We start from the raw sequence: 18,062 nt of genomic DNA on the forward strand, positions 1-18,062 counted from the left end.
AAGAGCTAACAGACTAACAACAAGACACACCTGGAAACAATCAGGGAACTAATCAACAAGAAAAACTACAAACTGAACAGGAGAGTAAAACTATTTTGTATCGAACAGAGAGGTTCAGACAGAAAGATAACATGAAAACAAGAGAAAAAATGAAACGGGTTGGAAAGACACAAGAATCCAATGAAATACAAAATCAATGAGAAATCAAATTAATAATAAAAAATGAAAATGAAGGACATTCATCATCAAACAGCAAACACTATTGAAGAAGGAACATCTTCATGAAGCTCTTCATTAATTATCTGTTCCAGATCAAAACATTATTCATGTTAAAGCAAAGCTGTGATCTTGTAAAGAAATTCATATATAGGCATTGTTTATGTTCTTTTATAAAGTCATTTCAGTCATTTAAGCAGAAGTCTTTAAATCAAAATATTTTAGGATCATAGTAAACATAAAATCAGCTTTGTGTGTCCAAATGTTTGACTGGTAGTGTAAATAATATTTAATATTTAAGTTGGCTTGAGAAAGATTTGAGGAACCATGCAGTCAACAGAAGAAGAATAACAAGTTTAAACATCATTTTAATGAGTCGGCTGTCCTTGAGAATTAACTCTACAAACTCCAAACTCAGCCCAGATCTTCAGACGGATCTGAAGTTAGTTGCTATATCTTTTCTAACTGATCGTATTTATGGTTTTTATAAAACTGAAGATTAAATATCACAAAAATCCCATAGACTTACATTGACGAGATGTTCAGATGAGCCAAGACTATTCAAACTCCAGCTGACAAAATTCAAACTTAAACTCCCAGAATCCTTTGAGACTCATTTAAGCATCCATTATTTCTAACCCATTCAAACTCATCTATCTATCTATCTATCTGTATAGTACCTGATCTCACAGAATTCCGTGTAATGTTCACGGACTTAATTAACCCCGAATCTGTGGTGGTATCACGGAATCGCCGAAAATTCCGTGCTGGGCTCACAGAAGGCATCAGCCGCATTCCACGCACGGATTCAACACGGTTCAACACCAGCGCTGCATCAGACCACGTAAAAAGAGTGACTCCGATGCAGTTATACTTTCACTGGAGTACCTGACCCCACCCCTACCCTAAACCTACCCAGTTCTGAACAATAATGATGACGATAAATTTCCCAGTATCGCGTCAGCATATTGATGCCAAGGGTTTCCGTGCGTGGAGCACGGCTGATGCCTGTCACTGACTTACATTGGTATCACTTCTGTGAGCCCATCACGGAACTTTTTCTGTGAGCCCATCACGGAATTTTCGGCGATTCCATGTTGTCACCACAGATTCGGAGGTTAATTAAGTCCGTGAACATTACACGGAATTCTGTGAAATCATGTTGTGTCTATGATACTTACCAGCAACTTCATAGCAACACTCAAGCAACCATCCAAACCATCCTAGCAACCTAGTAACACCTTAGCAACAACCCTGAGTACCCTAGCAACTGCATCTATCTATTTTTTAATAGACTATATTAATTTGTTTAACTATTTCAAACTGAAAACCATCAAACTTTAAAACTAGTAAAACTTTAAAACATTTAAAACTTTCTGGCCTTGTTTCTCAAGCCAACTTCAAATCTAGTTATTGCTGTCTCCCTTTTTATTGCGTCTTCTTTTACTTCAGTTGATCGTGTAAATTCACTGATCTCATAATCATCACAGATGATCAGTGGAGTGCAGTCTTTATTACTGGAATACCCCAAACTAACAAATGGATAGAGTTTCTCTTTAAAAGACTGATCAGTGTAAGAGTAGATATGAGAGCTGGACTTCACATCATAAAAGGAGACGAGACCCTTCTCATAATCCACAAACACACTGATCCTCTCAGGATCCACTCTCAGAGAAAGAGAGTAATCAGAAGAATCACGAGCTCGATATCCCCCATCTCTCCGTCCCACGATCCAGTATCCATTCTCAGGACTCAGATAGATCGATCCCTTTTTAACAGATTCTCTGGTCACTCCTAAATCCCACTCTGTTCGTCCCGTCACCTGCACCTCAAAGTAGAAACACCCCGAGGAGAATCCCTCCTTCCCAAGAACACCAAGATAATAATTAAATCTGTCTTTTCCTCGATCCACTCCTTCTGTTTGTGTGTTTCCAAGTTTCAATTGTTTCCCATCATCAGACACGATGAGACGAGGTTGAGCCGTATCAGCATCCAGAATCACATTCACTGTGGAAAATATTAACAATTCTGCTTTACAGAGGAGTATATCATAAAGATTATGACAATTATTTATTTTTATAGGAATCATGAGAACTTTACAATACAAACTAAAATTAAAGCTGCAAGCAGCGATGATCGGGCCCTCGCACCCGGGCTCACCGCCAACGGTGGCTTCAGGGAGACAGGGAACGGTGAGCAATATGCATTTAAAAAGCCAAATATAGAGGAAAATGTTAAAGTCATTTATATGTGCCAAACCTGCTGCCAGCTGGTGGCGCTATGTCTATAACTTAACATTGACCTGTAGATGTCTTCAGACCAGTCCTTTTATCAAACATATGAAGTTTGGTGCAGATTGAACATGGTATGTTTGAGTTAGTGCAAAGCATGATGTATCCTGTTGCCAACAGGTGGCACTATAATTATAACTGAATATTGGCCCTTTGATGTCTTCAGACCAGGACTCTTACCAAACATATGAAGTTTTGTGCAGATTGGACATTGCATGTTTAAGTTAGTGTAAAACAAGTCATTTCCTATTGCCAGCAGGTGGCGGTATGTTTATAACTGAATATTGGCCTTAAGATGTGTTAAGACCATTACTCTTATAAAACGTGTCAAGTTTGGGGCAGATCAGACATTGTGTGTTTAAGTTAGTGTGAAACAAGTCATTTCCTGTCACCAGCAGGTGGCGCTATAATTTTAACTGAATATTGGCCTTTTGATGTGTTTAAGCCAGGACTATTATAAAAGGTGTGAAGTTTGGGGCAGATAAGACATTGTATGCATGAGTTACAACAACTTCCTTTGTCATGGTATTAATAACATGCTTTAGTACTTAGTAAGTGTTGCTAGCATGTTTGACCATTATTCTAGCATGTTTAGCACACAATGGCATAATTTACAGTGTTGCTAAAAGTGCATCACTGTGTAAAACATGTCACTTCCTGTTGTCAGTAGGTGGCGCTATCACTATAACCGAATGTGAGCATGTAGATGTCTTCAGGCCACGACTGTAATCAAACATGTAAAGTTGGAGGCAGATTGGACATTGTATGCCTGAGTTACAACAACTTCCTGTTTGATGGAGTTAGTAGCATACTTTAGCACTTAGCTAAGTGTTGCTAACATGTTTGAGCATGTTGCTAACATGTTTAGCACACAATGGCATATTTTAATGTGTTGCTAATAGTGCATCACAGTCTAAAACATGTCACTTCCTGTTGCCAGCAGGTGGCGCTATGACTATAACCAAATACGGGAATGTATATGTGTTCAGGACAAGCCTCTTATCAAACTTGTAAAATTTGGGGCAGATTGGACACTGCGTGCCTGAGTTACAGCAACTTCCCATTTCACTGCATTACTAGCATGCTTTAACACTTAGCTAAGTGTTGCTAGCATGTTTTAGTATGCTTGTAGCATGCTGCCAGCCTATTTATCACTTGCTGACACTTTTTAATATGCACCTAGGAGTCCATTACAGTGTTAATCATGTCTCTTCCTGTTGCCAGCAGGTGGCGCTATGACTATACCCGAATACGGGAATGTAGATGTGTTCAGGACAGGCCTTTTATCAAACATGTTAAATTTGGGGCAGATTGAACACTGCATACCTGAGTTACAGCAACTTCCTTTTTCACTGCATTACTAGCATGCTTTAGCACTTAGCTAAGTGTTGCTAAGTGCATGCTGCCAGCCTATTTATCACTTGTTGACACTTTTTAATATGCACCTAGGAGTCCATAACAGTGTTAAACATGTCACTTCCTGTTGCCAGCAGGTGGCGCTATGACTATATCTGAATATGAGCATGCAGATGTGTTCAGGACTGAACTCCTATGAAACGTGTGAAGTTTGGTGTAGATCGGACATTGCTTGCCTGAGTTACAGCAACTTCCTGTTTCATGGCGAAACATCAAACTTTGTCAGGCCCCCAGGGACACGCCCCTTGACGAAAACTCAAGATCTTCGAAATTTAACATCGCAAAAGCCTTATGATTTGTAGGTAATGGTGTGTTAGACGTGTGTACCGATTTTTCGTGCATGTACATAAAACTTAGCTCGAGGCGCACTCTTTTGAAATATTATAGGTGGCGCTATCGAGCCATTTTGCCACGCCCACTTCTGAAACCCATATCAGATGTAAATTTTCGCCAGTTCTGACCCGTGTGCAAAGTTTCATGAGTTTTGGAGCATGTTTAGGCCCTCCAAAATGCGATTCACTTTGGAGAAGAAGGAGAAGAAGAAGAAGAATAAACGGAGGGCCCTAATAATTAAAGCTGCAAGCAGCGATGAATGGGCCCTCGCACCCGGGCTCACCGCCGACCGGTTGCTTCAGAGAGAGAGGGAACGGTGAGCAATATGCATTTAAAAAGGCAAACATAGAGGAATATGTCAAAGTTAATTATATGTGCCAAACCTGCTGCCAGCTGGTGGCACTATGTCTATAACTGAATATTGGCATGTAGATGTCTTCAGGGCAGCACTTTTATCAAACATTTGAAGTTTGATGCAGATTGAAAGTAGTATGTTTGAGTTACTATAAAGCATGACATTTCCTATTGCCAAAAGGTGGCGCTATGATTATAACTGAATATTGGCCTTTAGGTGTCTTCAGGCCATGACTCTTACCAAACATGTGAAGTTTGGTGCAGATTGGACATTGCATATTTAAGTTAGTGTGAAACAAGTAATTTCATGCTGCCAGCTGGTGACGCTATGTATATAACTGGAAATTGGTATGTAGATGTCTTCAGGCCAGCACATTTATCAAACATATGAAGTTTGGTGCAGATTGAACATTGCATGTTTAAGTTAGTTTAAAACAAGTAATTTCCTGTTGCCAACAGGTGGCACTATCACTATAAATGAATATTGGCCTTAAGATGTGTTCAGGCCAGGACTCTAACCAAACATGTGAAGTTTGGGGCAGACCGGACATTGTGTGTTTAAGTTAGTGTGAAACAAGTCATTTCCTGTCACCAGCAGGTGGCGCTATAATTTTAACTGAATATTGGCCTTTTGATGTGTTTAGGCCAGGACTATTATAAAAGGTATGAAGTTCGGGGCAGATAAGACATTGTATGCATGAGTTACAACAACTTCCTGTGTCATGGTATTAATAACATGTTTTAGTACTTAGTAAGTGTTGCTAGCATGTTTGACCATTATTCTAGCATGTTTAGCACACAATGGCATAATTTACAGTGTTGCTAAAAGTGCATCACTGTGTAAAACATGTCACTTCCTGTTGTCAGTAGGTGGCGCTATCACATATAACCGAATGTGAGCATGTAGATGTCTTCAGGCCAGGACTGTAATCAAACATGTGAAGTTGGAGGCAGATTGGACATTGTATGCCTCAGTTACAACAACTTCCTTTTGATGGAGTTAGTAGCATACTTTAGCACTTAGCTAAGTGTTGCTAACATGTTTAACACACAATGGCATATTTTAATGTGTTGCTAATAGTGCATCACAGTCTAAAACATGTCACTTCCTGTTGTCAGCAGGTGGCGCTATGACTATAACCAAATACGGGAATGTATATGTGTTCAGGACAGGCCTCTTATCAAACTTGTAAAATTTGGGGCAGATTGGACACTGCATGCCTGAGTTACAGCAACTTCCTGTTTCACTGCATTACTAGCATGCTTTAGCACTTAGCTAAGTGTTGCTAGCATGTTTTAGTATGCTTGTAGCATGCTGCCAGCCTATTTATCACTTGTTGACACTTTTTAATATGCACCTAGGAGTCCATTACAGTGTTAAACATGTCTCTTCCTGTTGCCATCAGGTGGCGCTATGACTATATCTGAATATGAGCATGCAGATGTGTTCAGGACTCAACTCCTATGAAACGTGTGAAGTTTGGGGCAGATCGGACATTGCTTGCCTGAGTTACAGCAACTTCCTGTTTCATGGCGAAACATCGAATTTTGTCAGGCCCCCAGGGACACGCCCCTTGACGAAAACTCTAGATCTTCGCAATTTAACATCGCAAAGGCCTTATGATTACACTCAGCAAATTTGAAGACGATCCGATTAAAACTGTAGGAGGAGTTCACAAAGTACGAAGCCTGAAATTGCAAAACTGCACAAAAATCGAACAGGAAATTCAAAATAACGTACTTCCTGTTGGGTTTTAGATTTTGTACCAAGAGGCTTTTTTGTAGGTAATGGTGTGTTACACGTGTGTACCTATTTTCGTGCATGTACATAAAGCGTAGCTCGAGGCGCACTCTTTTGAAATATTATAGGTGGCGCTATCGAGCCATTTTGCCACACCCACTTCTGAAACCCATATCAGATGTAAATTTTCGCCAGTTCTGACCCGTGTGCAAAGTTTCATGAGTTTTGGAGCATGTTTGGGCCCTCCAAAATGCGATTCACTTTGGAGAAGAAGAAGAAGAAGAATAAACGGAGCAATTCCAAGAGGGTCCTCGCACCTCGGTGCTCGGGCCCTAATAATTAAAGCTGCAAGCAGCGATGAATGGGCCCTCGCACCCGGGCTCACCGCCGACCGGTTGCTTCAGAGAGAGAGGGAAGGGTGAGCAATATGCATTTAAAAAGGCAAACATAGAGGAATATGTCAAAGTTAATTATATGTGCCAAACCTGCTATAACTGAATATTGGCATGTAGATGTCTTCAGGGCAGCACTTTTATCAAACATATGAAGTTTGATGCAGATTGAAAGTAGTATGTTTGAGTTATTATAAAGCATGAGATTTCCTATTGCCAAAAGGTGGCGCTATGATTATAACTGAATATTGGCCTTTAGGTGTCTTCAGGCCATGACTCTTACCAAACATGTGAAGTTTGGTGCAGATTGGACATTGCATGTTTAAGTTAGTGTAAAACAAGCCATTTCCTGTTGCCAGCAGGTGGCAGTATGATTATAACTGAATATTGGCCTTCAGATGTGTTAAGGCCAGGACTCTTATCAAATATGTCAAGTTTGGGCAGATCAGACATTGTGTGTTTAAGTTAGTGTGAAACAAGTCATTTCCTGTCACCAGCAGGTGGCGCTATAATTTTAACTGAATATTGGCCTTTTGATGTGTTTAGGCAAGGACTATTATAAAAGGTGTGAAGTTTGGGGCAGATAAGACATTGTATGCATGAGTTACAACAACTTCCTGTGTCATGGTATTAATAACATGCTTTAGTACTTAGTAAGTGTTACTAGCATGTTTGACCATTATTCTAGCATGTTTAGCACACAATGGCATAATTTACAGTGTTGCTAAAAGTGCATCACTGTGTAAAACATGTCACTTCCTGTTGTCAGTAGGTGGCGCTATCACTATAACCGAATGTGAGTATGTAGATGTCTTCAGGCCACGACTGTAATCAAACATGTGAAGTTGGAGGCAGATTGGACATTGTATGCCTGAGTTACAACAACTTCCTTTTTGATGGAGTTAGTAGCATACTTTAGCACTTAGCTAAGTGTTGCTAACATGTTTAGCACACAATGGCATATTTTAATATGTTGCTAATAGTGCATCACAGTCTAAAACATGTCACTTCCTGTTGCCAGCAGGTGGCGCTATGACTATAACCAAATACGGGAATGTATATGTGTTCAGGACAGGCCTCTTATTAAACTTGTACAATTTGGGGCAGATTGAACACTGCATACCTGAGTTACAGCAACTTCCTTTTTCACTGCATTACTAGCATGCTTTAGCACTTAGCTAAGTGTTGCTAGCATGTTTTAGTATGCTTGTAGCATGCTGCCAGCCTATTTATCACTTGTTGACACTTTTTAATATGCACCTAGGAGTCCATTACAATGTTAAACATGTCTCTTCCTGTTGCCAGCAGGTGGCGCTATGACTATATCTGAATATGAGCATGCAGATGTGTTCAGGACTGAACTCCTATGAAACGTGTGAAGTTTGGTGTAGATCGGACATTGCTTGCCTGAGTTACAGCAACTTCCTGTTTCATGGCGAAACATCAAACTTTGTCAGGCCCCCAGGGACACGCCCCTTGACGAAAACTCAAGATCTTCGCAATTTAACATCGCAAAAGCCTTATGATTACACTCAGCAAATTTGAAGACGATCCGATTAAAACTGTAGGAGGAGTTCGTCAAAGCACGAAGCCTGAAATTGCAAAACTGCACAAAATCGAACAGGAAATTCAAAATAACGTACTTCCTGTTGGGTTTTGGATTTTGTACCAAGAGGCTTTTTTGTAGGTAATGGTGTGTTAGACGTGTGTACCGATTTTCGTGCATGTAAATAAAACTTAGCTTGAGGCGCACTCTTTTGAAATATTATAGGTGGCGCTATCGAGCCATTTTGCCACACCCACTTCTGAAACCCATATCAGATGTAAATTTTCGCCAGTTCTGACCCGTGTGCAAAGTTTCATGAGTTTTGGAGCATGTTTAGGCCCTCCAAAATGCAATTCACTTTGGAGAAGAAGGAGAAGAAGAACAAGGAGAAGAAGAACAAGGAGAAGAAGAAGAAACGGAGCAATTCCAAGAGGGTCCTCGGTGCTCGGGCCCTAATAAACGGAGCAATTCCAAGAGGGTCCTCGGTGCTCGGGCCCTAATAAACGGAGCAATTCCAAGAGGGTCCTCGCACCTCGGGGCACATGCATTTCAGTAACTGTCGGACAGTCTGGTTTTGAGGGATACAGCAATGAAAGGGTTAATCCAAACTATCAAAATAGTGAAAGACACACACACACAAAAACACACACATACACACAAAAATATATAAAATTTTGGTAACACTTTCAATAAGGTTTCAGTTATTAACATTAACTATATTAATTAATATGAACAATAATTATATAGCTTTTATTAATGTTAGTCTCTCTCTATTCTCTCTTTCTCTCACACACAAACTCACACATAAACAATCTTTTGTAACACTTTTCAATAAGTTTTTATTTTTTAACATTATATAAGTTAACATGAAGTTAGCATAAACAATAATTGTATAGCATTCATGAATCTTGGTTAAAGATATGTTCAAAACTGACTACTACATTATTAATTAAAATTTCTTGTTAATGTACATCAGTTACTGTAACATGAACTAACAAAGAATTTTTACTAACACAAAAATATAGTAAAACATGTTGTTCATAGTTTGTTAGTTTTGAATGAACTCATATTAAAAACTATGTTCTTGAACTATACTAGTTAACATGAATGATAATTATATAATATTTATTAATGTTAATTAATGTTAAGTTAAAATGTATTAATACATTATTAAAATTTAAAGTTGTATCTTAACATTAGTTTATGTTATGTGAATTAACATAACATTAATATTTTTAATGTCAGTATTAACTAACATTAAATAAGATTAATAAATGATTTTAAAATATATTGTTGTTTTAGTTCATGTTAATTAATGTAATAACTTATGTTAACCAAAGAGACCTTAATGTAAATTGTTACCAATACTTTTTATATTCTATTCTATTCTGTTATATTCTATCACTATATAAAAAATTATATATATATATATATATATATATATATATATATATATATATATATATATATATATATATATATATATATATATATATATATGTGTGTGTGTGTGTAAAGAATACTGAGAGTACAGAGCATTTCAGCTGATTCTATGCATTATTTTTCATTCTGACACACAGACAGGCAGCTCATGAAAAATAAGGTCATGCCTCCATCTGGTCGTCATCCTTGGTATTACACTCTTGGTATTAACTAACATTAAATAAGATTAATAAATGATTTTAAAATATATTGTTCCTTTTTAGTTCATGTTAATTAATGTAATAACTTATGTTAACTAGAGACCTTAATGCAAATTGTTACCAATACTTTTTATATTCTATAACTATTAAAAAAAAAAAAAAAAAAAAAATACATACATATATGTGTATATGTGTATATATATATATATATATATATATATGTATGTGTGTGTGTGTGTGTGTGTGTAAAGAATACTGGCACTAAAGAACCTTTCAGCTGATTCTATGTATTATTTTTCATTCTGATACAGAGACAGGCAGCTCATGAAAAATAAGGTCATGCCTCCATCTGGTGGTCATCCTTGGTATTACACTCTTCACCTTTAAACCATTTTCAGTGATAGTTTTAATTGTTTTGTGGCCCCTGAGCATGATACATTTTTGAAACTAAGCATGTTTGCTCAGAATGACTTGTTATATTTATGTAAAAAGTTTTGAAGAGTTTGGAAAGTGCACTTTAAAGATATAAGAAAATTACTGCTATTTGTTTTATTGTTACTTTAATAAATCACCATTGCCACACCGTTCAAGATATCCTAAATCCGTCCGCAATTTAAAATCTTCAGTATATTGGCATCATGTTGACAAAGTTTGGTGTGAACTACTTGTTTCTGCTTGGAGGACTATGAATTCATTTACGGCCTGTTTTCTCAAAAAAACAAATATTCAAATAAAAATTGTTTTGTTGCCCCTGAGCATGATACAATTTTTAAACTAAGCATGTTTCCTCAGAATGATTTGTTATATTTATGTAAAAAGTTTTGAAGTGTTTGGAAACTGCACTTTAAAGATATAAGAAAATGACTGCTATTTTTTTTACTGTTACTTTAATAAATCACCATTGCCACACCGTTCGAGATATCCTAAATCCGTCCGCAATTTAAAATCTTCAGTATATTGGTATCATGTTGACAAAGTTTGGTGTGAACTACTTGTTTCTGCTTGGAGGAGTATGAATTTATTTACAGCCTGTTTTCTCAAAAACAAACATTAAAATATAAATAGCCGACTTCCTGTAGGTCGTAGCTAATGACTGTAAATTAGAAAGTTGTCCGGCTTAATAAGAACAATTTATGTACCAAGTTTGGTGTCTGTAGCTAAAACTAACCCCCCCACTTTTGACAAAAGGTGGCGCTAGAGTGCCTCTTTCACGCCCATTTATGAGCTTTTTCCGGTGTCTAACTATAATTAATACGGATATGTGTATTGAGTTTCATGGAATTCTAAGCATGTTATCTGCCTCAAAATCACCAGAAAAAATAGTCAACTTTGACATATTACCATGGCAACAATATTTTAGATATCAATATTCCTTCACAGTTTTACATCGGCCGTGTTTTGTCATTATTCTGATGAAGTTTGAAGCAAATCGGGTAAAAATAAGATGCTGAATTCAAAGCATTTTGAAATGGACACATTTCCTGCTGCCAGTTAGTGGCGCTATAACTTTTACTCATAATAGTCACATCTGTTCGATTGGCATCATACAACAAACAAACCCCTGAAGTTTGATCAAAATCAGACAATGTATGTGGATGTTATTAGACAATTCATCACCTCGCCACGGGCAAACCGTTCGAGATATCAAAAATCCCTCCGCAATTTAGCATCCCCAATGTCTTGAGATCATGTTCACCGAGTTTGGTGGCAGTCGTATGGAAGTCTTCAGAGGAGTATATCAAATTCCAGAGCGTGCGCTTTTCAAACAGCCCTATATAGCCGACTTCCTGTTGGGCGGAGCCTATGACATAGAGGGTGAAAATTGTTCGGCTCAATGAGATCTATATGTGTACCGAGTTTCATATGAATACGTGCAAGTATGTGTGAGCTACACATCAAGTTTTCAGACTGTGTTCCAGGGGGCGACGTAGAGCCCCCGTGCCACGCCCGGGTCCCAGCCTCTGCGACGTCCTAATGACCGCAGATTCCAACGTGTGTGCAAATTTTCAAGAGTTTTTGAGCACGTTAAGGCCCCCAAAAACGCCCGGATAGTCGAAAAAATAAAATAAAAAAATAATAATCCTGAAGGAATCAATAGGGCCCTCGCCATTCTGGCTTGGACCCTAATAATAATCCTTCGAAAATCAAGAGGGCCCTGCGCCTTACTGGCTTGGGCCCTAATAAAGACTAATAAAGACACACTATTAGATGTAAATAAATGTAATGTTTAATGTGCATTTTATTATAATATTGTTGTATTCAATTTGTTGTTCATTTTTGGATCCACTTGTGTTTCTTTTCTTTTTTTCTTGTTTTTTTGGTCTTGCTTGTTTTTAGTTATGAATGTAAAATAAATAATTTTATACTACGGGGCCGTTGAATGCTTGAATCTGATTGGCTGATGAACGTTCTAAGGTGTGCAATTATTTTCAGGGAATTGCACGGCGAACGTAGTTCCAGGCAGCTCTTGACCGCATTACATGACCATATCACTTCGCCACATGATTTCTGTTATTTCAAAGGTCTTACAACAGCAAAATAACCAAAACCCACAACGACACTGGCCAAATAAATAAATATAGTAATCAAAAGGATAAAAACGACAGATCATGTCCATGTTTTTGCCACAAAATTAAGCTTTATTATGTACGGAAAGCACATACTCTTTCTCCCGCTCTCTCTCCCTCACAGACCGCACACACATAACAGTTACAGGTTGCACAAACACTAACATACATCGCGCTAATGTTGTTAGCACTACTCTGACGATTTTATCAGTAAACAACTTAAAAACTACATGATTTCTCACAAGTGAGGTAACAACAACGGCGCTGTTCGTGAACAAAAGGAACTAAGTTTCACTACAACTAGAGACATTGCTGCCGAACACTATTGAGAGACGCAGAGAGGTAATCTCTCTCTCTCTCTCTCTCTCTCATAACTTAGTTATTAACTGTATTAACTGCATTAATCTGTTATCAACGGCTCAAGCCTCCGTTACTAGGTTTAAAATGACGATTTGGCTTCGCGTCGTGACCACATCACCACCTCGGGTGTGCATTATTTTTCTAATAATCCAACGGCCCGTCGTCAATTATTCCTTACATAATACATAATGTATTTTTATATATATATATATATATATATAATTATTCCATGAAACAAGCCTTTAATTAAAATTAATTATGCCTGAAAACAGAAAATATTAAGTTATAAAGGGTCCATAACAGAATTCATCTTTAGATCAATAATTTCATTCATTGCTTGAAGACCAACAAAATACAAGAACATCTTACAGAGTTTATATATCTTATAATTAAACATATGAATGCACAGTGTATTCATTCTTTGTTTTGTTAAATAATTTAAAAGTAATGGATTTATATTTTAATAAGATCATATAAAACATTCACCTTTAGGAATAATTGTCTTCAGACTTTGTAAAAGTTGATCACAGTCTAAAGAAAATTCAGAAAAAGATGAGAAAAGAACATTAAAATTCTATCATTTTTATTACTCTGAGAAACAAGTTATGATTTTTTTTAAACCAGTCATGACAGTATCTGAATAAATATACATTTTATAAACAACTGGTGACCATTTACCAGAAGATATACACAAAATAAATAAATAATGAATTAATAACATAATAAAGACAGATTCACCTTGCTGTATTCTCCTCTTCTCACTCTTTAGTTCACTGTGTTCATTCTGTAGTTGAATGTGTTCTAAAGAAGATTCACAATAAAGACGAGAGAAAACAGACAACATTCAGACAACAAATACAAATATAATTGTGATCGAGGAACAATAATAAATTACAGGACCTAAGATATACACAAAAGTATATGAATGCACAATGTCTGTTAATGAAATATTGTGTGAATGAAAACAGACTTGACATTAATACTGAATTATATTATTGGTCACACTTTAGTTTGGGGACCAATACTCACTATTAACTATTAACTATTAAATAGGGTTAGGTATCATTTAAATTTGATCCATTATAATTCTGAATCTGTTTATCGATTCTGATTCTTATCGATTCCCATTTTTAATTCCAATGTGGTTTAAAAAAACATTTAAGTGTGTTTAAATCACACATTTAGATATCAAACATGTTATTCTGTGTCTCTTTTTGGAAAATAAAATAATTACAGCTGAATGCCATGAACAAAAATCAGTAGGCTACATAAAAACTGGAACCGATGAAGAGCTTTTTGTGTGAAAAACAGAGCTGCACGATTCTGAATACGTATTTTTTTTAAATGCAGGTTGTTGTTTTTTTTGTTTTTTTTACAATTCTGAAGAAAAAAACATAAGACAACTAAGCAAAATCACATGCAATTTATGAATGAATGATTCAATGACTCACTCAAGATTTACTTCATGTTTCATAACTGGATGAGTCAGTGTGTTTAACTGTTTAGAAGCAGATCTCTCAGAAGTAGTTAACACCTCAGTAGTAAATATGGAGTACACAGTGACAAAAATGATTAATGGCTTTGACCTTTCGTGACCTCATAATATTATTATTATTAATAATAATAATAATATCCATATGTGACCTTTGATCTCATAACAAGTTTCGGATGCGGAAATCGGTCAAGCGTGAAACTCCGGAGTCATCTGGGAAGAGCTATGTTATCCCACGGTGGAAAAACCCATAAATGAGCTGTCAAATATTGTTTTTGAAGATTTTATGGTCCGTTTTGAATTTTTCTCATGGGAACATCTGTGTGACTAGCGAGCGCCCCTCCCATCTGCGGCTCACCTATCAGGTTGCGTTCAGAGGCGCGCTCTCTCTCCCTCTCTCTCTCTCTCTCACCGCTAGCGCAAGCATACCTAAATGTCTGAAGTTCTTATATTTTAAATTATTTTACATCAGTCACTATAGTGTCTTAAAGTTTCTTATTTTATTCATCCTCTTCAAAATTGTGCCCCATCGCTCACTGTGTGATGAAACATGCAAAGTCGACGGCTCGGAATTCTTCTGAATTCTGAATTCCCTTTCAGAAATTCGATCCAGGGACCCATGGCATCGTCTGTTTAGACAGATGCAACCGTGGTTCCGTGGACAGCGTAATTTACGGTTTTGTTTTAGGAAGCTTGTTTAAATAACAGTTCTAGGCGTCTGTTTCTGGTAGCCTCGACAAAATAAATATTTATAATTAGACACGGTCACGAACAATTTAGCGGTAAGCTTACACAAGAACAAGCAGTCACAATTTATCAATTTTATGGGGTGTTACACATGTCGCTATCCTCTCTCTCTCTCTCTGTCACTTGTGTTGACTGTGTAACACAATGTTACCAAAGCATTAACATATATATATATATATATATATATATATATATATATATATAACAACAACAACAACATAAATAACAACCTAAATAACAATAAAATACATCTAAATAAATGAAAGGATAAAGTAAGTCAGTTTCAAGTTAATCATGACCCTTTAACTGTCACCGTCCCACCTGTGGGACGCTTGGCGCTCTTTTTTTCGTTGTCTTTTTTCCCTATGAAATATTTGAGTAATCATCATAAATTATATATCATTTGAAAGCTTAAAACCTCAAAATTCATCCTGTGAAAACCATTTTGAAATCGGACATTGCGTTACCATGGAAATTGTACTTTAAAATCTTTTGGCGGTCTCCTCCCCCTTAGTGGGTGGTGTCAAGTGTCATATTACACAATGTATTACGGTCTTTTAGAATCAAAACTTTTTATAATCTTGACAAAATACATATTGTCGGAAAGGTCTGACTCTCAGGATTCCATATTTGGTGGTCTTTTTGTGATCGGAGTAAAATTGACAGAGAAATTTAGACATTTGTGACAGAAAAATGCATCAAAAAAAATTCTATGGAGTTGAATGGCACCCGGTGGCTGTTTGTAGTATGACGCCCTAAATAAAATCTCACAGGAACCTCAATTTTTATCATATCAACTTCAAATTTGGAACATAACTTATTGAGACATAAGGCTTTAATTTTATGCCAATTTTAGGGTAAAACCTGTTATGTAAAATATTTATTTTATATAAAATATTTTTAAAATAATATTTAGTATTTTATTTACAGTAAATTTAAACTTCTATAACTTTTTGTTACTTTCATATTTTAAAATAATTCCACTTTTGCAGTAATCTGCTGATTGTCTTCTTAAAAAAGAGTCCAACCTTATGTCTGTATTCCAAAGCATTCATGAATTATAAGAGTTTAAGTTTGGATAGTGCACTTTCATGTATATGTTCAAAAATGGGGGGTGACATCTAACATTGTGAATGGTCAGTGTTGGGCTAGTTACTCAAAGAATGTAATATATTACTCATTACTAGTTACTCCTTTCAAAAGTAATATTGTTACTTTACTTATTACTTTCTGGCAACAGTAATTAGTTACACTACTAGTTACATTACGTTTTCTTTCACACCCCACAGAAGTTGTAACTGTGTATCTTCCAGATAAAATTCTTCTACAATGTTACTAACAACATATTTCTGCTTCATCATTTGACCAAAATCCACATTGGATCGCAGTCAGAAGTTATTACAAACACTCAATAGTGATTGATAGTGGCATTCAAGTAGAAGTCTTGTATTCATCTCATTAATTGTCATGTATAACTTGAAGTAATTTTTCCGTTACCCATATGCGATTAAATTTTGTTATGCATTTTATCAAATCGCATGAGTTTGTAAGAAACTGTTTAATTTTCCAAAAAATATTTGTAATTATATTAATATAATGTACCACATGACAACTTACACAACAGATCTTTTTTCCTGACAAAATCAATATAATGCAATATTTCTATCTGCTGAATGTAAGCTTTTCCATATTCCAAGTTTGCCTGCTGCACTGGGGCATCACATGCATGTGCGCGTCGTGAAAATTATGAAAATAAATCTAGGAATTATTTGATTGTTAGATTTTAAATCAGCGGGGTTGAGGCATCAAAAGTAACTAAGCTGTTTTATGGAAAGTAACTGTAATATTATTACTGAAATCTTATTAGTAATTAGTTACACCACTAGTTACTGCAAAAAATAATATTATTACAGTAACTAAATTACTAGTAACTAGTTAATGCCCAACACTGTGAATGGTTAATACATATTTAGCAGCTAGTGCAGCTGTGTTATCATCGTCTCTAAGTAAGAAGGGCATTTTCTCAGTATCACTAAGTTCAGTAAATGATGGGATCAGGGCTTCAAATCTGGGGAGAAATGTTTCCCTCACATTGTGATATTTAGGACAAATCAGCAGAAAGTGTTTCTCGTTCTCTATTTGCTGTAGATCACAGTGTCTACAGATCCTCTGCTCTCGCTCTGTCCATGTTTGTCTATGTCTTCCTCTCTCTATTTCTAAATCGTGGTTACTTCATCTGTATTTGGAGAGGATTTGTCTTTCTGTAAATGGATTAATCAATAAATAATTGGCAAATTTAGTGGTTCTGTTTAGGGTTGAGTAGCATTGGGGTTTATTTTGAAGGTCAAAGTGTATTTTTAGAGATTCATCATGAGTGTCTTTCAGATTTTTGCCAATTTCTTTAATAATGGCTTTGGGGTTGTAGCTGTAGTCGGTGAGGAGCTGGGTTTTATGGACTAGCTGAAGAGCGAGTGTGTTCAGAGGATGAGATTCTGCTGAGGTTTCACTGGCGAGGAGGGTTTTATATTGGACTGAATCAGGATCAGATTGATGGAGGTGATGCCAGAACTGAACACATCTCTTCTGGATCTCAATCGCAGAAAATATTTTTATTTTTTATTTTTCATAAACATCATTTAGTATAATTTAATTGTAAAAAAGCTAATTTATTTAAAAAAAAATATTTAATTAAAAAACAGTTATGCTTGTGGGTACAATCATTTGGAGTATTACTACACTCCATAGACACTCCATAGACAAAATAATTTTTTACTGTACGCCTACCAAAATTCTGCTACAACCATTTTTAATAAAATATTGTTTGCAAGCTTCTTAACAATCTTAATTATGAGGACTCAAGAAGCTAAAGAGAGACTTATTTCTATTTTAAAGAATATGGAAATATATAATTATATGACAACATGCTACTACCATGTTACGAAAGCAAATCATTCATAATTCATT

At 36.2% G+C, this 18,062-nt stretch overlaps 1 protein-coding gene across 1 annotated transcript in view; it reads right to left on the reverse strand.

Annotated features, from left to right (window-relative positions):
- Positions 1–1,582: 1,582 nt before the first annotated feature.
- LOC131535825 (butyrophilin subfamily 1 member A1-like) overlaps positions 1,583–18,062 on the reverse strand; it is a 53,283-nt gene continuing 36,803 nt past the window's right edge. Inside the window, exons 5-7 of the mRNA XM_058768329.1 lie at positions 13,598–13,660; positions 13,346–13,390; positions 1,583–2,223 (exon numbers count right to left, since the gene is read on the reverse strand). Coding sequence (XP_058624312.1) covers positions 1,583–2,223; positions 13,346–13,390; positions 13,598–13,660 — 749 coding nt within the window. The remainder of the gene's footprint in view (positions 2,224–13,345; positions 13,391–13,597; positions 13,661–18,062) is intronic.

This window comes from Onychostoma macrolepis, chromosome 03 (assembly GCF_012432095.1).
Source record: "Onychostoma macrolepis isolate SWU-2019 chromosome 03, ASM1243209v1, whole genome shotgun sequence".
Taxonomy (NCBI): domain Eukaryota; kingdom Metazoa; phylum Chordata; class Actinopteri; order Cypriniformes; family Cyprinidae; genus Onychostoma; species Onychostoma macrolepis.